The 21,265-nt window shown below is 47.6% G+C and overlaps 2 protein-coding genes across 3 annotated transcripts in view; one reads left to right on the top strand and one right to left on the bottom strand.

Moving 5' to 3' along the window:
• The first annotated feature begins 8,959 nt into the window (after positions 1-8,959).
• Positions 8,960-21,265, top strand: part of DNAJC8 (DnaJ heat shock protein family (Hsp40) member C8) — a 29,168-nt gene continuing 16,862 nt past the window's right edge. Inside the window, exons 1-2 of one of the 2 annotated variants that reach the window (XM_084787541.1) lie at positions 8,960-9,124; positions 19,745-19,846. In XM_084787541.1, coding sequence (XP_084643667.1) covers positions 8,975-9,124; positions 19,745-19,846 — 252 coding nt within the window. In that variant the 5' untranslated portion in view covers positions 8,960-8,974. Of the gene's footprint in view, positions 9,125-16,569; positions 16,724-19,744; positions 19,847-21,265 lie in introns of those variants that run through there. The other variant, XM_084787542.1, reaches the window with a different exon arrangement.
• On the bottom strand, positions 9,566-14,863 carry ATP5IF1 (ATP synthase inhibitory factor subunit 1). Its single transcript, XM_084787551.1, has 3 exons — positions 14,703-14,863; positions 14,519-14,610; positions 9,566-9,828 (listed from the first exon to the last, which is right to left on the bottom strand). Exons 1-3 carry the CDS (start codon positions 14,787-14,789, stop codon positions 9,684-9,686), a joined length of 324 nt encoding a protein of 107 aa, XP_084643677.1. The 5' UTR covers positions 14,790-14,863; the 3' UTR covers positions 9,566-9,683.

Here is a 21,265-nt window from a genome sequence, read left to right on the forward strand (position 1 = left end):
TTTCCTTTCCCAACTCTGTTTTCTTATGTACTAAACCAAGGAATTTCGGAAAGAGCCCTCTCTCCAGTCACTGTGCAGAGAGCTAGTGATTGTCTGGAAAACGTCACTTCCCTCGATTGCACGTTTTGGATAGAAAACGCCGAAGTTTGGAAAAAGCTCATCCTACTAAATAAAATACGAAAGCAAACCTACTCTATATGCTTTTGGACGATTAAGCTGGGCTTTTCGAATGTAATCAGTTGAGCGGGCCCGCAGCGCCCCCTGCAGGCCATATCTTGCTATAGCTCAGTCACCGTGGACTGAAGAAGGCTCCCGAGGCCGCTCTAGTGACTCAGTATACATGATTGTCAGGCCCCGTGTCATGGCGTCCAGGTCTTAACAAGAAGAAGCCACTTAGACGGTGGCTAAGTAAATATCGTGTGGCCGCTGAAAAGCCTAGCAAGAAGTAAGCGTTCCCAAGACTTCACAGTCTAAATATTTCTCCCACTGTTTGGCCTTGCCCTCTCACCCCACAGTTCAGGAAGCCCCTGCTCATGAGGCTCAAGAGGGAAGGAATTCGCTAAAGACCCTCGGAAAGCTGATTCAGGGGCTTATATCCAGAAAAAGCAAAAAGCAAAAGCAAAAACCAAAAGCCAATCTGTTTGCTACGGTGTCCTCCTTCTCTCACTCCATTCCCACGAAGCCTCCCTATCAGGACAGAGGGGATAAAGGATGCAGTCTCAGCTCTTTAAACCCTTGTAAAATCTGGACAAGTCTCTGCACCTGTTTCCCGCTGGGTCAAAGCAGGGCTGCTGTGAGGACGGAAGCTAATTCAAGGAAACCCTTCAACAGGGCTTCGTGCAAACCACGTGGTCAATGAAGCAGCCGGGGTCGTTATTTTATTTATATTGTTATTGTTGTTTTGCCCAAAGTCTCCGAACCGAAAGCTGCAACATTTTTTTTTTTTTTTTGGGTGCTCAGCAACAGGCTCCTCTTACGTCAATCGCGGCGGCCAATGAACAGGACGGTGGGCGTGGTCTTATAAGGAGCCAATTGGAGCGGGCAGCGACGCTCAGGATAGGACCAGGCGGGTTTCTAGGCTGACTAAGGAAGAGAGTCTCCGAGGCTGCGGAAGGGACCGGAAGGGTCTTTAAAATTCTTCATGCTCTGCCTATCAACCGGGCTCTGATTGGTGTAGACGCAGCGCCTGCCTCTCCCCCGCCCTCCCCGAGCAGAAAGGGAGCAGGTAGCTCAAGGCTTGGTTTTTTCGGCTTTTTGTTTTTGTTTTTTAAACTTTCTGAGACTAGGTCTCCTGTACACCAGGCTGGTCTGGAGACTGATCCCCCTGCCACAGCCTCTCAAGTAGTTTAACTGATATTACAAGTGAGGATCACCTTCCCTGGCGTTTTAAATCTGTACACATTTTTACCCGTTTACATTTAAAAGGTTCAATAGATTACATTTTTAATTTTGGGAGACCCTTAAGTGGGGCGTGATAGTGCACAGGCATGTGTTCAAGGCCAGACTGGGCTACACAGTGAATTTTAATAATTCAGTAAGTGCAGTCTCAAAAGACAAAAAATAAAAAAATAAATAAAAATTAAAAAAAAAATGAAAGAGAAGTCCGTTTAAAGACCGGGAAGAAGCAACTATTTGATTTTACTGCTTTAGCCCCCTGAGTAGTTGGGTTTTTACAAACTTGGCTGTATGATCTTTGTGGTTTACTTCTTATTTGTACTGTCTTTGTAAGCTCTTATGTAAGGCAGGGTCTTCTGTAGTACATGCTTTCCTTGGACTTTATGTAGCCTACAGGATGACCTTGAATGTCTAACCCCGACCTCACCGGCTAGAGTGCTAAGATTAGAAGTCTGTGCCATAATACTGGGCTCTTCAACTTTTACTTGTAAAAACTGCATATTTTATGTGTATGTGCCTGTATATAAGCATGTGCACTGCATGTACACAGGTGCCTTCAGAAATCTGTGTTACACAAGACCTTATCTTGCCAAAAAATTTTTTTCTTTGTTTTGAGAGATTTCGCATAAAATCCCCTATTTGCTGGTAGTGGCACACACTGGTGGGATTTGCTGAAGGAGGCAGAGGCAGAAAGATCACGAATTCGAGGCTAGCCTGGGCTACAAATTTAAACTGCACCCCTTCGAGGGCTAGAGAGATGGCCCAGCAGCTAGGAGCACTGGTTGCTCTTCCTGAGGTCCTAAATTCAATTCCCGGAAAACCACATGGTGGCTCCCAACCATCTATAGTGGAATCTGCTGCCCTCTTCTGGCCTGAAAGTGTACATGCAGATAGAACACTCTTACATAAAGCAAATAAATACATCTTAAATAAATAAGTAAAGTGTATGCCTTTGATCCCAGGACTCAGGGAGACAGAGGCAGGCGGATCACTGTGAGTTCGAGGCCAGCCTGGTCTACAAAGCAAGTCCTGGACATCCAAGGCTACACAAAGAAACCCTGTCTCGAAAAATAAACAAATAAACCAAACCAAACCAAACCAACAACAACAACCAAAAAAGTCTATCTGTGGGGCTGGAGAGATGGCTAAGAGGTTAAGAGCACCAATTGCTCTTCTAAAGGTCCTGAGTTCAATTCCCAGCAACCACATGGTGGCTCACAACCATCTATTTGATCTGATACCCTCTTCTGGCCTGCAGGCACACATGCAGGAGGAACACCATATATATAGTAAATAAATAAAATCTTTTTTTTTTTAATCCTGCCTTGTTAAAAAAAAAACCTAATGTGTGATTTCTCTTGGGACACTTTGCTTCCGGCCAGTAGCTAGACTTGTCATTTCCTGTTTTTAGCAATCACAAAACATATGTGTAAGGCGCAGCCACACCCGATAATGGCGGCGACCGTTACCACTTGGCGGCAACCGTTAACGCTCCCGCGCAAGCGCAGACATAAGCCCTCTCAATGCACCCCTCCCGAACAGGGGTATGCAAATGAAGCACTCCAACACAGCCGTCTGGACTGCGGGCATGCTAATGGGGCATGCTAATAAGGCATGCTAATGAGGCATCCAAATGTAACCAATGAGACTTTGACACGCCACATGCAGACAGTATTTAAAAGGCGTGCTCGCAGGCATTCGGGGTCTTTCGATTCAGCTTCAAAGGTGCTCCCAATAAAGAGGATTGAGAAGGATCCTGGTGTCTGCGCTGTTCCTGCCGGCGGGAGGGCGCGACACATATGGACCTTTTAACTTACCCACATTATCTATAGGAACCTGAGTCGGAAACTAGCTGGAGCTGGCAGCCTATGCCTGTAATCTCAGCTCCTGGGGAGGCTGAAGCAGGCCGACCCAAGGACTGGTTGGGAGATTTAGTGAGACCCTGTTCTCTGGTTCCAAAAAGAAAAGCAAAAGGGGCCGGGGAGTGGGGCTGTGTCTGGAGAGATGGCTCAGCAGATAAGAGCATTGGGTGCTCTTGCGGAGGACTTAGGTTTGATTCCCAGCCCCCACGTGGTGTCTCACGATCACTTGCAACTACAGTTCCAGGGGATTTGATGTCCTCTTCTGGCTGTTACAGGCACCAGCCATGCCAGTAGTGCACAGACATACATAGAAGCAAAAACACCCATACACGTTTAAAATATAACTTAAGTAAAAGCGAGATGTGCGCTACAAGGCCAGAAATACGGGGAAGGGGAGTAAGACATGAGCTGGGGTGTGGCTCGGTGGCAGAGCACACGCGAAAAAGGCGCTAGGTCAATCCCCAGCACTACTTTCCTTTTTTTTTTTTTTAATTTTTTTATTATTTATTATTTATTTTTTTTTAAGGAGACAGGGTCTTTATAGCACTCAGGGGCTGCCCTGAACCTCATTATGTAGACCAGGTCGGCCTCAAACTCAGAGAGCTTCTGCTTCTGCCTCCTGAGTGCTGGGATTAAAGGTATGTGACATTATGCCTAGACCTTCTCTTTTAAATGCACATTTACTTATTTAGTTTGTGTGTGTGTGTGTGTGCGCACACGTGTGTCATGTGTCACGGCTTGCATGTGGAGGCCAGAAGACCACCTGTGGGAGTTAGTTTTCTCCTTCTACCATTTGCGTTCTGGGTATCAGCTCAGACCCTTGGTCTTGTTGGCGAGTGCCCTTCCTCGCTGAGGCATCTCGCCTGCCGCTCTTTTTTTTTTTTTTTTTTTTTTTTTTTTTTGTGCTGAAGATCAAATTGTGGGCCTTTGAACATGTGAGGGAATCCTCCTGCCTCTGAGCAACACCAGCAGCCTCCACTTCCTTCTACTTTTGCAAGTACTTATTGACTCAGCTTTGCTGGAGGTCAAGGTCAGAGGCAAAGACAGTAGGAGTTAGAAGTTTCCCATTCACTTCCCACGCTTTTGAATGCCTTTTTTTTAAAAAAAGATTTATTCATTTATTACATATACAATGTTCTGCCTACATGTACACCTGCACACCAGAAGAAGGCACCATATCTCATTACAGATGGTTGTGAGCCACCATGTGGTTGCTGGGAATTGAACTCAGGACCTTTGGAAGAACAGACTGTGCTCTTAACTGCTGAGCCAACTCGCCAGCCCACCCTTTTTTTTTTTTAAGATTTATTTATTTATTATTATGTATACAGTGCTCTGCCAGAAGAGGGCGTGGGATCACATTATAGATGGTTGTGAGCCACCATGTGGTTGCTGGGAATTGAACTCAGACCTTTGGAAGATCAGTCAGTGCTCTTAAGCTCTGAGCCACCTCTCCAGCCATTAATGCCTTTATATAGTAGTTAAATACTCATTAATTTCTCCCTACCACTTAAGAGACAAGGTCTATTATTTTGTGTAGCTGCCATTAAAATCTTGGCTTCCCAGAGAAGCCTTGTGTCAAATAAGACCCCCCCCCAAAAAAAAAGCAGGGCATGGTGGCGCACACCTTTAATCCCAGCACTCGGGAGGCAGAGGCGAGTGTTTAGTGCTCAGGTGGCAGAGACTCAGAGATCTCTGAGTTCGAGGCCAGCATGTTCTACAGAGTGAGTTCCAGGACAGTCAGGGATCCACAGAGAAACTCTGTCTCAAACAAACAAAAAGCAAAAGGAAAAAAGCAAAAAGAAAGAAAGAAAAAAGAAAAGCTGGGCCGGGCGTGGTGGCGCACGCCTTTAATCCCAGCACTCGGGAGGCAGAGGCAGGGGGATCGCTGTGAGTTCGAGGCCAGCCTGGTCTACAAAGCGAGTCCAGGACAGCCAAGGCTACACAGAGAGACCCTGTCTCGAAAAACCAAAAAAAAAAAAAAAAAAAAAAAGAAAAGAAAAGCTGGGTGTGGTGGCGCATGTCTTCAAATTTCAGCCCTCGGGAGGCAGAAGCAGGTGGATCGCTGTGAATTCGAGGCCAACCTGGTCTACAAGGCGAGTCTAGGACAGCCAAAGCTACACAGAGAAACCCTGTCTGGAAAAAACAAAACCAAAACAAACAAACAAACAAAGAAACAAAAATCAAAGCCTGCAACTGTGTGCCTGCAGACGCAGAGCGTGGCTGGGAGGTGGGGAGAGACGGGAGGATTACTAAGGTTTCTGGCTGTTACGTCTGTTAGAACCCTTCCCCTGGACAGACAAGCAGAAACACCTACCTCCTCCTTACAGGGCACCCACAACAAGCCGAAGCAGGATCCCGCTGAAGTCCAGCTTGGGAAACCAGTGACCTCACTGGGCTTGTTTGGAAAGCCATCCCTCAGTATGATGACTTCCTTACAGCTGCAGATCGAGTCCCTCCCTGCAGTTAACCTTGCCCCGGTCTGTACTCGTGAGATGACCAGGCCTTGTACAGCTCACTGGGAAGTGCATGAGGAAGGAACTGGAATCTAAGAGGGGAAGGGGGGTTGTATCACACTCCCCAGACTCCCCCCTCCTCTGAGGAAAGGCCGAAGGTCAACAACAGCTCTGATCTCCTGGGTCACTTGTAAGTAGTCACAGCACTCTGGGGGGAAATTATGACTTTTATGCTGTGGAAGACAGAGAGCTGCCTGTGTAACACTGGCCGGACAGCCTGGCTGAAAACCTACCTCTGAGCTTCCGGTTTGGTGAGCGACCCTGTCTCCAGAGAGTAAGGTGGAAGGGAAGGCAATAAGGCAGGCCATCCTAGCCCAGCCTCCATGCATGTGGACTTCTCTTTAGCTGCCATGGAAAGCGAAGTTCAAGGCCAGCCTGGGACATCTGAGACCTGTCACAAAACAAAACAAAACAAAAAAACACTATGTGAAACAAAACCCCGGTTTTCTTTTCATTTATTTATTTAGTTAGTTAGTTAGTTTGTTAGTTATTATGTATACAATGTTTTGCCTGCATGTACACGTGCAGGCCAGAAGAGGGCACCATATAGATCGTCATGAGCCACCATGCGGTTGCTGGGAATTGAACTCAGGACCATTAGAAGAACGGACAGTGCTCTTAACCTCTGAGCCATCTCTCCAGCCCTCTTTCCTTCTTTCTTTCTTTTTCTTCTTTTTTTGGTTTTTAGAGACAGGTTTCTCTGTGTAGCCTGGGCTGTCCTAGACTCACTTTGTAGACCAGGCTGGCCTCGAACTCCCAGTGATTCGCCTGCCTCTTCCTCCCAAGTGCCGGGATTAAAGGCGTGTGCCACCAAGCCGGGCCTTTCTTTCCTTTTTTTTTTTTAAACCTAGGATATACAACTATGTTTCTGGAATGGAGAAATGACCCAGGGTTCTCTGAAGGAATTGGGCAAAGAGACCAACACACACACACACACACACACACACACACACACACACACACACACACAGAGCCACCTTAAGTAGAATGTCTCTCTTGGTGAAAAGAGTAGAAACTGAATTTTCATCCTTGCTGGTGCCTTCAGCCTGGTGTTTTGTACAGGAAATAAACTGCTCAAACACAGACAGACCAACTTGCGATTTTAGCCATAGTTAAGGAGGAAAAAAAACCTCTGGTGATTTTTTTTGAAAACACTAATGCCCAGGATCAAATTGTTTTGATTTTTTTGTTGTTGTTGAAATAGCATCATGATGGGTGTGGTGGCGCAGGCCTGTAATCCCAGCACTTGGTCCAGGAGGCAGAGGCACTTGGATCTCTGAGATGGAGGCCAGCAAAATTTTTTTATTTTTTGAGACAAAGTTTCTCTGTGTAACAGCCTTGGCTGTCCTAGACTCACTTTGGCTTTTTGGGTTCTTTTTTGGTTTTTTTTTCTTTTTCAAGACAGGGTTTCTCCGTGTAGCCCTGGCTGTCCTGGACTCACTTTGTAGACCAGGCTGACCTCGAACTCACAGTGATCCTCCTGCCTCTGCTTCCTGAGTGCTGGGATTAAAGGTGTGCGCCACCACACCCAGCTTCTTCCCAGTGCTGTACAGAGCAAATTCTAACACAGGGCTACACAGAGAAACCCTGTTTTGAGAAACCAAGCCAAATAAATAAATAATAAGATTTGATGTGTATGTATGAGTATGTTTTCCCTGCACGTATATGCACCACATCCATGCTTGATGCCCTTTGCCTTACATCTCCTGGAATTTGAATTAGAAGCAGTTGTGAGCCTCAGTGTGGGAGCTAAGACCCAAGCGTGGATCCTGGTTCAGCAAGCGCTCTCAACTGCTGAGCCATCTCTCCAGCTCTCTTATCTTCTTTCTTTCTTTTTTTTTGTTTTTTGTTTTTTGTTTTTGTTTTTCTTTTTGGTTTTTCGAGACAGGGTCTCTCTGTGTAGCCTTGGCTGTCCCGGACTCGCTTTGCAGACTAGGCTGGCCTCGAACTCACAGCGATCCGCCTGCCTCTGCCTCCCGTGTGCTGGGATTAAAAGCGTGCGCCACCACGCCCAGCTCTCCCTTTTCTTTTGAGATAAGGTTTTGCAAAGGAGTTCATGATGGCTTGAGGTGCTCCTGTGGCTGCCTTCAGAGTGTTGGGATTATGGGTGTAAGGCAATCTGGGAGTTGTGCGTGTCTGTGGAGTATAGGTACAGTCAACAAGGTGTGTATGCACACGAGTGCAGGAGTGTGGTGGGTGTCTTTCTCAGTCTCTCAGTTGCTTTCCGTCTTTTTGTTCTGAGACAAGGCAGGTGGATCGCCATGAGTTCGAGGCCAGTCTGGTCTACACAGTGAGTCCGGGACAGCCAGGGCTATACAGAGAAACTCTGTCTTGTAAAACCAATAAGAAAAATAGAAAAAGAAAGAAAGAAAGAAACTAAGAAAGAAAGAAAGAAAGGGGCTGGAGCGATGGCTCAGAGGTTAAGAGCACTGGCTGCTCTTTCAAAGGTCCTGAGTTCAATTCCCAGCAACCACATGGTGGCTCACAACCATCTGTAATGAGATCTGGTGCCCTCTTCTGGTGCCCAGAAACACAGGCACTCAGAACACTGTATACATAATAAATAAATACATAATTAAAAAAAGAAAGAAAGAAAACTGAAGTTTATGCGTTAGGCTAGGCTGATGCCTAATGAACTTCACAGACCCTCCTGCCTCGACCTCCCCTTTCCTCCTTTATGCCAGAGTTACTGGTCCTCACGCTTCTGCAGTAGGCACGTCATTCACTGAGCCATGTCTTCAGCTGTACATTTGGATGATACTGGTCCTGGGATGCTGGTGATCTTCTTTTTCCTCTTCCTCCTCGCCTTTCCCCCACTTCTTTTCCCAGGCCTGGGACTCCAACCCAGGGAGATTTTGTTTCTAGAGACACCCCGCCCCCCACCCCCACCCCTCCACCGCCCTGCCCCACCAATATTTCTGTGTGCAGCTTGAGTTGAAAACAACTTTGTTTTGTTTTGTGACAAGATTTCTCTGTGGAGTCCTGGCTGTCCTGGAACTTGTTCTAATAGACCACACTGATCTAGGACTCACAGAGATCTGCCCGCCTCTGCTTCTGCTTCCCCCCCCCCCACATCTCCCCCCACCCCCCAGGTGCTGCCATTAAAGGCATGCAACACTCCTGCCCAGCTGAAAACAACTTTTGAGTTAGCGGCTGTGGAAATCTCCGACAGCTAGGATCACAAGTTTGCGTTGCAGGGACATGCACAGACATGCTGATGGGGGATTCGTGTCACAGCTAACACACCAGAGCCAATGCCAACCACAGCCACCTCTTCACCTCCTGCTAAGGAGCCTTTATCCATTCACCTCCACAGGACCACCCACACTGCTCCTCACACCTGATCCCCAGGTAAGGGGGAGTTCTTGGCTACCAAAAGCTCCTGGAACTGTAGCTAAGGGCTTTGAAAGCACATTCTGAAGTAACAGCTTTTTGCTCAGGACAGACCTCATCATGAGACCTGCCGGAAGTTACCTCATAGCCTGTTTTTCAAGACAGGGTTTCTCTGTGTAGCCCTGGCTGTCCTGGACTCACTTTGTAGACCAGGCTGGCCTCGAACTCACAGGTATCCAACTGCCTCTGCCTCCCTAAGTGTTGGGATTAAAGGTGTGCACCACAATGCCCGGGACCCCTTGTTCTTTTTTGGCTGCTACTTAGTAACTATAATTCTGCTATTGTTATGAATTATAAAGCAAGTATCTGATATTTCCCGCAGTCTCAGGCGACTCTTATGAAAGGGTCTCAACCCACCGGCTGGGGACTGCCGCTCTAGATAGAAGGCATCAGGCACAGTTTACTGGTGATAACTTTATTATCTGTGAGTGGTACACAACCAAATATTCATCACACAAAACCATGTCTCTGTGGGAGTGGGGACGATGCCCAGGCCATCCCAGGAGGGGCGTGGTGTCTAATTATTGTTGTCCTTTAGGGTTTTTAGCTTCTTCTTATGCCGCTCAATCTGTTTCTGCAGCCGCTCAATCTCCTTCACGTGATGCTCAATCTCGTCTTCGTGATGTTTCTTCAGGGCAGCCAGCTGCTCTCTAGTCTTCTCTCTGCAAGGAAACAGTGGGCTGAGGGTTTAATTCCAACCGTTCTTTCCTTTTCTTTTTCTCTAAGACAGGGTCTCTCTGTGTAACACTGGCTGTCTTAGACTCGCTTTGTAGACCAGGCTGGTCTTGAACTCGCAGAGATCTACACCTGCCTCTGCCTCCTGAGTGCTGGGAGTAAAAGTGTGCACCACCACGCCTGGCTCTTTATTTTACCTTTTTGTTTTGTTTTGTTTTTTTGAGACAGGGTTTCTCTGTGTAGCCTTGGCTGTCCTGGACTCACTTTATAGACCAGGCTGGCCTCGAACTCACAGTGATCCGCCTGCCTCTGCCTCCCGAGTGCTGGGATTAAAGGCGTGCGCCACCATGCCTGGCTTATTTTACTTTTATAACATTTATGTTGCAGAAAATAAAAAGGCTATAAATGTTTACTATTAATAGCCTATAAATTTTATTATTTATTTATTTATTTATTTTGAGACAGGGTTTCTCTGGGTAGTCTTGACTGTCCTAGATTTGCTTTGTATGTAGACCAGGCTAGCCTCAAACTCACAGCAATCTGGCTGCCTCTGCTTCAAGAGTGCTGGGATTAAAGGTGTGTGCCAACCCCACCCGGCTAGCCTATAAATTTTATGGCAGTTATTATAAACCTGCTACCATACCGATAAAATGCCTACATCTGGGCAGGGCAAAAGAGGTGGGCGTGGCCAAAATTCAAGGGCTTGGAAGACAGAAGAATCAAGGGAAGGGGAGAGACAGTCCTAGAGGGGGGGAGGGGAGCTGGACTGCCATGGGTGAGTGTGGAGAGGACCAGGTGGCCAGGAGGAATGTGCTGAGAATCAGTGATGCTGGAGAGAAGCAGAGGGAAAGCATAAACATGGGATTATGAGAGGGAAGTAGCCCAGATAGGGATGATTACCGCAGCTGGCATGGGACGTGGGGCTGGGAGGTAGCAAGGTATCTTAGGGGGCTTAGTATATCTTTCTAGCCCCAGGTTTAAGGCATAGTAAAAATACAACAGGTTGGGCTGGAGAGATGGCTCAGCGGTTAAGAGCACTGTTTGCTCTTCCAGAGGTCCTGAGTTCAATTTCCAGCAACCACGTGGTGGCTCACAACCATCTATAATGAGATCTGCTGCCCTCTTCTGGCATACATGTAGGTAGAGCAATGTATATGTAATAAATAAATCTTAAAAAAACAAAACAAAAAACAGAACAGGTGTCTGTGTCTTTTATTGGTTGATAGTGGGATAAATAATAACTTTGTAATAATTATATGGCTTGGTTTAATAATAGCTATAATAAACAATTTTTTTTCTGGGGGCTGGAGAGATGGCTCAGTGGTTAAGAGCACTGACTGTTTTTCCAGAGGAAATGAGTTCAATTCCCAGCAACCACATGGTGGCTCACAACCATCTATAATGTGATCTGATGCCTCTTCTGGCAGAGCACTGTATACATAATATACAAATTTTTTTTTCCCACAGCATCTTTATTTGCATGTGTGCATGGGGTGAGGGGGTGTTAGGGGATGAAGCCTGTGGGAGTCAGTTCTCCTCCTATCACGTGAGTCCCAGGCATCAAAACGCAGGTCCATAGTCTTGGTTATAAAGCACTTTTACCCTGTGGGTCATTTCAACTAACTCCCAAGGGAATCGTTGATGCTCACCAGGGAGACCTAAGGCAGGTCGAGTCTGCGCTCACAGCTGCAGTCTCAGCAGCTCGAGGGCTGAGACATGGCTCAGTGGTTAAGAGCACTGGCTGCTCTTGCAGAGGACCCGGGTTCGGCTCCCAGCCCCCACACAGTGGCTGACAGCCATCTGTGACTCCAGTTCTAGGGGATCCAACTGAAGCTCCCCCAGTTGCGACTGGGAACATGGGTCAATGATTAAGAGCAAGCTGCTCTTGCAGAGAACCCAGGGTCGGTTCCAGCACTCAAACAGCGGCTCGCAACCATATGTAACTGTTCCAGGAGATCTGGTGCCCTCTTCTAGCACAGGTATGGGGTACTCATGCAGTATACACACAATACATGCAGGTAATACACTCATATACATAAAACATACAATAAAATTGAAGATGGAGAGATGGCTCTGACATTAACAGAATATATTTTTCTCCCATAGGAATGCAAATTTGATTCCCAGCACCAATGCCAGGCAGGTTATAACTACCTGTAAATCCAACTCCAGAGGATCTATCTACCTGCCTCTGGCTTAGGCTGGTCCTCACACACTTGGCACAAACATGCATGCAGGCATGTGTGTCTCACACACATTTAAGTAAACCACAAACATGATCAGCTTCTTCTTCTTTTTGAGATTTAAATATATATATATATATATATATATATATATATATATTTATTAAGTATACAGTGTTTTGCCTGTATGTGTGCCTGCATGCCAGAAGAGGGCACCAGATCTCAGTATAGATGGTTGTGAGCCACCATGTGGTTGCTGGGAATTGAACTCAGGACCTTTGGAAGAACAGGCAGTGTTTTTAACCTGTGAGCCATCCCTCCAGCCTGAGATTTATTTGTTTTAATCTTATGTGTATGAGTGTTTTGCCAGCATATATATGCTATCTATGTATGGCACTCCTGGAACTCGCTCGATATGTAGACCAGACTGGCCTCAAACTCAAGAGAGATCTGCCTGCCTCTGCCTTTGCCTCCAGAGTGTTTGGGTTACAGGTGTGCACCACACCTGGCGTCTGCATGTATGTTTAATGCACCACATGCATGCACTGCCCATGTAGGCCAGCAGAGGGTATGCGGTGCCATGGAATTGGAGCCATAGACAGTTGTTAGACACCACGTGGGCACTGGCAATAGAACCTGGGTCCTCTGGAAGAGCAGTCGTTGCTCTCGATCCCCGAGCCACCTCTCCAGGCCCTGCATCCTGCTCTTGCGGAGGACCTCAGTTTGGTCGCCAGCATCCCCGCCAACAGCTCACAACTGCTCTCTTTCTAATTCCAGGAGCATCCACTAGTTTCTCAATGGGCACCTTTACGCATGTGCATGTGTCCACACAGTCACAGAATTTAAAAAGGAATCTTTGAAAGAAGAAAACCAAAACTCAACCCCCCCTCCCCAAAACAATAATACCTAAGGTAAAGAATAGAGGTTCCATCAAGCGTGGTGCCCCCCCCCCTTCCTGGTAGCCTGTAATCCCAGCACCTGGGGAGGCAGAGGCAGGCAGATCCCTGTGAGTTCAAAGCCAGCCTGGTCTACAAAACAAATCCAGGCCAGCCAAGGCCACACAGAGAAACCCTGTCTTGAAACAAACAAACAAACAAACAAACAAACAAAAAGAGTAGAGGTTCCAAGGCAGGAGTGGTAGGAGCTAGGAAGGCTGAGGCTGCCATCCTGATAATTGTGGTGTTTTTTTTTTGTTTGTTTGTTTTTTTGGTTGTTGTTGTCATTTTTTTGTTTTGGTTTTTTTGGTTTTTTTTTTTTTTTTTTTTGATAATTGTGGTTTTGGTTCAGAGATTTGAACACCGGGCCTCTGCGTGTTTAAGCTCTTAGTCCATAATTGAGCAACAACCCTCAAAGACTTAGTATAGAGACCAAAGGAGAAACGGAAGCAAGATTAGTTTCTGGCCTCTCTCCAGTGTGGCCAGAAAGTTAGCTAAAGATAACTCAGGGCTGGGAAAAGGTCGCAGATAGACCTAGTCCACTCCCTATTTCTTTCTTTTCTTTTTTTAAGTCACAATTTGCTGTAGTGCGTCTTTTTTTTTTTTTTTTTTTAATTTACATTGACAGTCTGCCTTCATGTATGTCTGTGTAAGGGTGTCAAATTCCTTCCGGAATTACAGACTTACAGACAGTTGTAAATTGCCATGTGGCTGCTGGGATTTGAAGCCAGGTGCTTTGGAAGAATAGCCAGGGTTCTTAAACCATCTCTCCAGCCCCAAAATCATGGTGAACTTTTTTGTTTGGTTGGCTTTTTTCAAGACAAGGTTTCTCTGTGTTGCCTTGGCTGTCCCCGAACTCATTTTGTACACCAGGCTGGTCTCGAACTCACAGAGATCCGCCTGCCTCTGCCTCACGATCGCTGTGTGCGTCACCATGGGCCGGTTTACTCCCTATTTTCTAACCAGTTGACAGAAATCTACAACCCAGGGTTTGAGTAGTACAAAAGTCTCCTGAAGTGGGGGACGTCTACCTCGAGTAGGTACTAGCTAGTTCTCGAAAAGAATTGCAGAACACGTGCAGGGGCTAGAAACAGCTGACCGGGTCTGAGGTCTCAGGGAATGGACACAGCCTTTACAGAACTAAAGCGGGGAGCCGGCGGTTGGGGGAGAAAAGATGAGGTGACTGGTGAGGGAGCCGGGCTCAGAGGATCTGTACATTTTGGCTGGATGGTGGTAAATAACGCGCCTGGGGCAGCCTCGCACCACCAAGGTTGCAGAGGTCGAGGACGGTGACAGCAAATGATAAATCTGGAGATGAGCCTTGGGCTGAGGTCCTGCAGACCGGGTGTAAAAGGTTGAGGGCTGGGCGGGAGGCCAGGAGTGTGATGTTAGCTGTTTTCTTCACTCGTGATGAGACGCAATGGCTTCAGCGGCCTAGGAATTCAGCCAGAAGATGGGCGCCCCAAGGGACCAGGTAAAGATGGGTGGAGCGACAGAGGGCGTAGAAAAAGGACAGAAAGGGAAACTGGGGGCTGGACTTGGGACCAAGTGGGCCTCACCGGAAGTACCGATCCTCTTCGGCCTTCTCCCTCTTTCCGAAGGCCCCACCGGCTTCTCGGATGGAGCCAGCGCCAGTGTCCATGCTGTCCGACTGCAGGGAGAGACGTGGGCATGGAAAACGGCACAACGAGGGAGGGAGGACCCGCGCCCCGGGGATGGGCCGTGGGTGGGGTCGTGACCTACCGAGTCCGAGCCGAAGCTTCGGGTTTGCAGGACCCTCATGCCCCAAACACCGAGCCGAGCCCGAGCCGCCAACGCCGAGCCTGCCATTGTCGCCTGCAACGCTCCTTCTAAGGTTCCGGGCGTGGCAGCTTCTCTCCTAGCGCGCTAAGAGCGAGGGCGGCTGAGCAGCCAATGCGGAAGGCGGAGAGGCGGGACTAGTACCGAAATAGCGAATCAGGAGGGAGGGGCAGGGGCTCTGGTCGTCCTCCGCGAGTGTTGAGAGAGGGACGCTGGTTTATATTTTAGCCAACTGTTGTTAAGCCAGGTTCCCGTACATCGTGAACCCTGAGGCTATGGAGCAGTGTCTGAAAGCGAAGTCTTGGCTTTGGTCCCATTAGAATGAGACATGTCGTTCGCTCTCACAGCATAATTTCAGTGCTTAAAGGTCGATTTTTATTAAAAAATGTAAACGATGGGAATTTAAATCGGGGAAGTAGAGGGTTTGTGGTAGCGTTGTCACTTCAGACTCTTCTCTCACCTTAAATGTCGCGGTCTCAGAGAAACCTTAGTCATCCTGCCTTCAGCAGGTTTTTTATTTTTTTAATATCCTACTTCCCAGTTCTCTCTCAACAGTGTTGTGAAGCCACCAAAGCCTTAGTAGGTAGTTAATTAGTATTTTTGAACTGTGTTAATGTGTCGTTGAGTGGACCACCACATAACTTCTGGTTATGTGATGCAACGAAGCGGAAGAGACCATCAGGTGAACTGGTGGTACAAACGTGCAATCTCAGCACTCCTGAGGGACACGCAGGGAAAAAGAGCAGACATGGTTAGTTCATCCTGTGCTAGGGAATTCTGGGCCAGCTAGGACTTCATAGCGGCACATTGGTTTAAAAACCAAACAAACAGGTCTGGAGAGATGGTTCAGCAGTTAAGAGCATTTGCTGCGCTTCCAAAGGACCTCGCGTGGCAGCTCACAACTTGTCTCCAGTTCCAAAAGATCCTCACAGACGCACATCTGCCTCTCAAGTGCTGGAACAGGATCCACCTGGTGAACTTTAAAAATATTCTACGTTAAAGAGCTAAACACGAAGTGAGACGCGGTGGAGTCTCACTTTAATCCTAGCACTCCAGGGGCAGAGGCAAGGTGATCGCTGTGAGTTCCAGGACAGTCAGAGCTATACAGAGAAATTCTGTCTCAAAAAGCCAAAAAAAATATGTATTTATATGTATGTATATATACGTATATATATTCCACCCATGGGGATGTGTGAAAAAAATTACGTGTGGCAAGGCATGTTGTTGGTACTTGCCTCCTAGAACTCAGAAGGCAGAGGCAGGCGGATCTCTGAGTATCAAGGCCAGCCTTGTCTACAAAGTTAAGTTCCAGGAGCCAGGGCTATGTAGAGAGACACAAAACAACCAGAATGTGTGTAGTGTGTTTGACGTCAGAAGGCAACTTTTGGGAGTCTTTGTTCTTTTTTTCTTTCACTCTGTCCTCAGGTTTGGAGGTGAGAGTGCTGACCAGTCAGCTCGTTTCTCTCTCTGGGACTAAAGTTGTGCACCACCACGCCTGGCTCTGCTGAGCTATTTCAAAGGTCCTTCATTTTAATTTTTCTAGGTGCATCTCTAATCCTAGGACTCACGGGGCAGAGGCGGGTAGATCTCTGAGTTACAGGCCAGCCTGGTCTATAGAGTCAGTTCCAGTAGCCAGAGAAACCCTATTCTGAAAACCAAAAAAAAAAAAAAAAAAAAAAAAGGAAAGAAAAGAAAAGTGGGTACAGGCTGCAGAGATGTTTCCGGGGTTAAAGGCTAGGCTCATAACCAAAAATCTAAGCGTAGGGTCTCGGTCCCTTTAAGTGCGGATTGCTGGCGGAGGCAGATCCGAAAGGTCCGCTTGGAGGAGGTGGGTCACGTGGGGGCTGCGCCTGCGCAGAACGGTCACGTGGTGGCTGGCCGGGAAAATGGCGGCTTCGGGGGAGAGCGGCGCATCGGGCGGCGGGGGCAGCACAGAGGAGGCATTTATGACCTTTTATAGTGAGGTGAGCCCAGAGTAAGGATGGTGGCTTCAGGGAGACCGCGCCCCGGCTCCGTCCGCAGAGGCCGGGGTCAGCGGGACGCCTCCCGGGACTGTTGGCCTGCGCCGGCCGGCCGGCCTGGGGACTGCGGAGCGGCGGCGGGGGTGCGTGCGTGACCGCCACTGTGCCTGTTGGGGTCCCCGGAGCGTGGCGGGGCGCAGAGGCTTGGAGAGGGGGCGACGATCTGCTTGGGGCGCGGTGTAGCCTGCAGACCGGGGGGGGGGGGGCTCTCCGATCGGCGGAGGCCGGGCCCAGAATTCCTGGCGGAGACTGAGCTGCGGGACACCTGCTTTTATTTGTAAACAGGAGGGAGGCCTTTCCCAACTCCTCTGCCATGAATTTGGTGCCAGTGGCCATCTCTGCGGGTTAACCGGTGCCGAGCACTGTTGATCGTGACAAGAATGCGTTATGTGACACCCCGCCCCCCGCCCCCCATCTTTAACATGAACCTTAAGAGTGCGCATACGTACTTGGTTCTGCGACTTAAATAGCAGATAACAACTTGGTGTCAGGTAGGACAGGAGTGAACTTGGTCCGAGCCGTGTTTACCATTGCATCGCCAGCGCCTAGTGTTTGGTGGGTGTTTAGATATATTTATTGATTACATAAACGGGCAGGCTGAATGAAAGTAAACTATTTGGAGTAAGACATCACTTCCTACATTTATGAGTTAATACTATACTAGTTTTCATGACATCCAGGCGGTGGTGGCGCACCGCCTTTATTAATTCCAGCAGGGAGGCTGTGAGTTCGAGGCCAGCCTTGGTCTACAAAGTGACAGCCAAGGCTACACAGCGAAACAATGTCTCGAAAAACCAAAAAAAAAAAAAACCAAAAAAAATTCATGACAGGATTTAATTTATAAGAAAGCAGCTTGCAGATTATAAAGTAGAAGCAACAGGCATTTTTTTAAAAAGTCATTAGCTCCTGTTAGCCTAGGTTGGACCCACACGCTAAAGCCTCCGAAGCCCAGGGATTAGAGCCGTTGTCTCTTGTGTTATATCGGTACTTGCTACATAGTTTTTCTTTCTTCATATCTTTTTCCCTCCTGAGACAGAGTTTCTCTTTGTAACAGACACTGGTTGTCCTGGGACTCGCTCTGTAGACCAGGCTGGTCCGCCTGTGCCTGCCTCTGCCTCCTGAGTGCTGGGATTAAAGTCGTGCGCCACCACAGCCCGGACTATTTAGTTTTTTTTAGACCCTATTTAGGCTTTTCATCGCAGGGTTTCTCTGTGTGTAGCCCTGGCTGCCCTGGTGCTCCATCTGTAGACCAGGCCCAACTCGGACTCCCAGAGATCACGTGCCTCTGCCTAAGATGTGCGCCACCATTGCCGCTGGGCCTGGCTTTTTATAAATTCTCAGCGAAGCTTAGGTCCGTCCACTCACTTTGCAGTGCTGGCTGCCAGGAACTAATGGTGATCCTCCTGCTTCAGCCTCCCAAATACTAGAATTAGAGGAGTGAGCCGCCTCATCCAGCTGTATTCTTTTGCTGAGGAGCAAACCCAGGATTTTATGCATGATAGGCCGAGCAGTCCAGCTCAGCTACACCCCAAGTCCCAGTAATGGTGTTGAATGTTGCTCACAGTTCTCGGTTCAGTGGAACTGCATTTTTCCTCTCAACATGAAAAAAAGATGGCCTAGCTTTGCAATTCCAGTTCTGTGGAGGCTGCTGTGCTTCATATCTGGGTATTGTTTTTAAAATTATCTGTGTTATCTGTAGGCCCGGCTAGCGATCAATTAAGACACAGAAACTTGTTATGTTTTAAAATAGCCTTGGTTAACTGGGGCAGGGCAGATATCAATCCTCTAAACTACTTTCCATAGTAGGGCCTCAGGCATGGGGTCCCTGTCTCAATCCCATGCCATCTGCTTCTAATAACTTCTATCAAGCTACCTCCCATCCAAAATCCCAAATACTTGCTCATGTTCTTCATCTGGGCCGGATTCTCCATCCACGCCGCGGGCCATGTGCTGCTCCTCCAGCTGACCCATGGCCCCCTTCCTCTCTTCACTTCAGGTCTCTTTCCTGTTTCTCGGGGCAGTCTTTCTTCTTTTCAGAATCCCTCTCTCTCTTAGCCCCACCTACCTCCTTTGTCCTGCCCAGGTGAGAAGGCTTTTTATTAAACAAAAGGTTGGTCACAGAGACAGTAAACAGGAATTAACACCAAAATACATCAGACCTTCTCCCTACGTCTGGGAATCTTCTTGATGTCTGACTGGCTGTCAAGCCCTTGGGGTAAATGTCTTACAAGTTAGGTAATTGGAAGTCTCTGTCTCTGTAAGCCTTATTTTTTCCTATGTCTAAAATGGGGAGAAGCCTTGGCTGTCCTGCACTCATTTTGTTGACCAGGCTGGCCTGGAACTCACAGCTATCCACCGGCCTCTGCCTCCCAAGTGCTGGTATTAAAGGCGTGCACCACCACACCTGGATTTTTAAAGATTTATTTACTTATTATGTATACAATGTAGGCCAGAAGAGGGCATCAGATCTCATTATAGATGGTTGTGAGCCACCATGTGGTTGCTGGGAATTGAACTCAGGACCTTTGGAAGAGCAGACAGTGCTCTTAACCTCTGAGCCATCTCTCCAGCGCCTCCCCCCATGTTATTTTTTTGAGACAAGATCTGTCACTGAATGTGGAGCTCAACAGTTGTCTAGCTTGGCTGTCCAGTGAGCTCTGGGCTCCACCTGCCTCCTCCTTCCCTAGCTCTGGGGTTTCAGGTGCCTGTGCCCACGCTCAGCCTTCCGTGGATGCTGGAGTCTGAGCTACTATTGTATGACTAGGCACGCTGTTGTAATCACTCCTCAGTGTTTCAGCAAAGTGTTCTGCACATTGATAGAGTGAGTAGTTGTTGCTGAGCATATTGGTATTGGGTTAAAGTAGATATTCAGCTTTTTTTAAAAAAAAGATTTATTTATTTTAAGTATTAATGCTCCCAGCTTATTATTTTTACTAATGAAATTATCATTCCTTTTACCCTTAGGTGAAACAAATAGAGAAGAGAGATTCAGTTCTAACATCCAAAAATCAGATTGAAAGATTGACTCGTCCTGGTTCCTCTTACTTTAATCTGAACCCATTTGAGGTGAGTGGACTGTCACTGTAGAGTCACTGTGGAGAGCTTTTCGTATGCGCAGACTGAGTTATGTGTGTGTTCATTGTTGCTGCTGTAGTGTCTGGTGGAGAGCTTTAAAATATATATATATATATATATATATATATGTATATGTAAAAATGCAGGTTTATCAGCACAGCAGGGGAAGGGACAGGGTGGGGTGGGGTGGGGTGGGGTGGGGAGGGAGGGAGGGAGAGCAGGCAGGGGGGCGGGAGAAGGGCAAGAGCAGAAGTGGGCAAAAGGGGCTGGTAGAGAGCTTTTCGTACATAAACATATGAAAGTAGGATGTAGGGGATTCATTTTTTTTTTTTTAAACTCCAGATCCCCCTGCCTCATCCTCCCAAATGCTGAGACTGTAGAAATAGGAACCACCGCCCCTGGCTAGCTATTTCTGAAATAGGATCTTGCTGTAGCTCGAAGTGTCCTGGGGCTCACTGTGCACCCCAGCTTGGCCTTGGGCTCTGTGCTGCCCCTGCTTCAGTCTCTAAGTGCTGGGGCTTCAGGAGTCAGCCGTGATGCCGTGAACCTGACTTGGAGGGAGATTGTGTTACAGCATACACCCCAGGTTATATTAGGTGGGAATGAAAAACACAGGTAAAGTGGAATTTATATGGTGCGTAGCTTGTCTTTGAAGGTTGTGTGGTTTTATTGTGAGTAGAGTTGTTGAGGTAGCTTATTTAAGAAAAATGAGCTAGATTTTTGTCCTGCCAAATATTCTCCAGTACTTCCGTGGACCAAATATACAAAGGTTTGCTTTTTGTTGTTTTTGTTGCTGTTGTTTTAGGCTTTTCGAGACAGGGTTTCTCTGTGTAATAGTCCCTGGCTGTCCTGGACTCGCTTTGTCGACCAGGCTGGCCTTGAACTCACAGCGATCCGCTTACCTCTGCCTCCCAGGTGCTGGGATTAAAGGCGCCCAGCCAAAAGTTTGTTTTTGATACAGAGATATAACTTGTCTGATAAATTTAGGGTCCTTGTTTTTTAAAATTTTGCCAGGTGAGGTGGAACACTCCTTTAATCGAGTCACTTGGAGGTAGAGGCAGGTAGATCACTAAGTTCAAGGCCAGCCTGGTCTACAAAGACCAGGACAGCCAAGGCTACACAGAGAGACCCTATCTCAGAAAAAAAAGTTTAGTCATGCCAGGTATGTAGTACTCTTCTGGACTCAGGAGACAGAGGCAGGAGTATCCCTACAGGCTTGAGGCCAGCCTGGTCTACATAGGCAAGGAAGGCTTGGGCCAGCCCTGGGCTCCATGGAGACCCTGTTTTTTGTTTTTAAAGAAAAAGCAAAAAGTTTGTTAGAACTTTTTTGTTACAGGAAAAAAAAAAACCCAAAGATTCAGTAAAGGCAGAATGATGGCTCGGGGAGTTTAGAGATGCTGGTGCACTTTC

This window comes from Acomys minous (assembly GCF_964271855.1).
Source record: "Acomys minous genome assembly, chromosome: 6".
Classification (NCBI taxonomy): domain Eukaryota; kingdom Metazoa; phylum Chordata; class Mammalia; order Rodentia; family Muridae; genus Acomys; species Acomys minous.

Excerpts from the sequence above, each read along its gene's own strand:
- ATP5IF1 (XM_084787551.1), bottom strand. The coding sequence starts at position 14,789 with ATGGCAGGCTCGGCGTTGGCGGCTCGGGCTCGGCTCGGTGTTTGGGGC. Across the intron at positions 14,611-14,702 it reads GAAGCTTCGGCTCGGACTCG|TCGGACAGCATGGACACTGG; the intron begins GTAGGTCACGAC and ends CTCTCCCTGCAG. Across the intron at positions 9,829-14,518 it reads GAAGAGGATCGGTACTTCCG|AGAGAAGACTAGAGAGCAGC; the intron begins GTGAGGCCCACT and ends GTTTCCTTGCAG.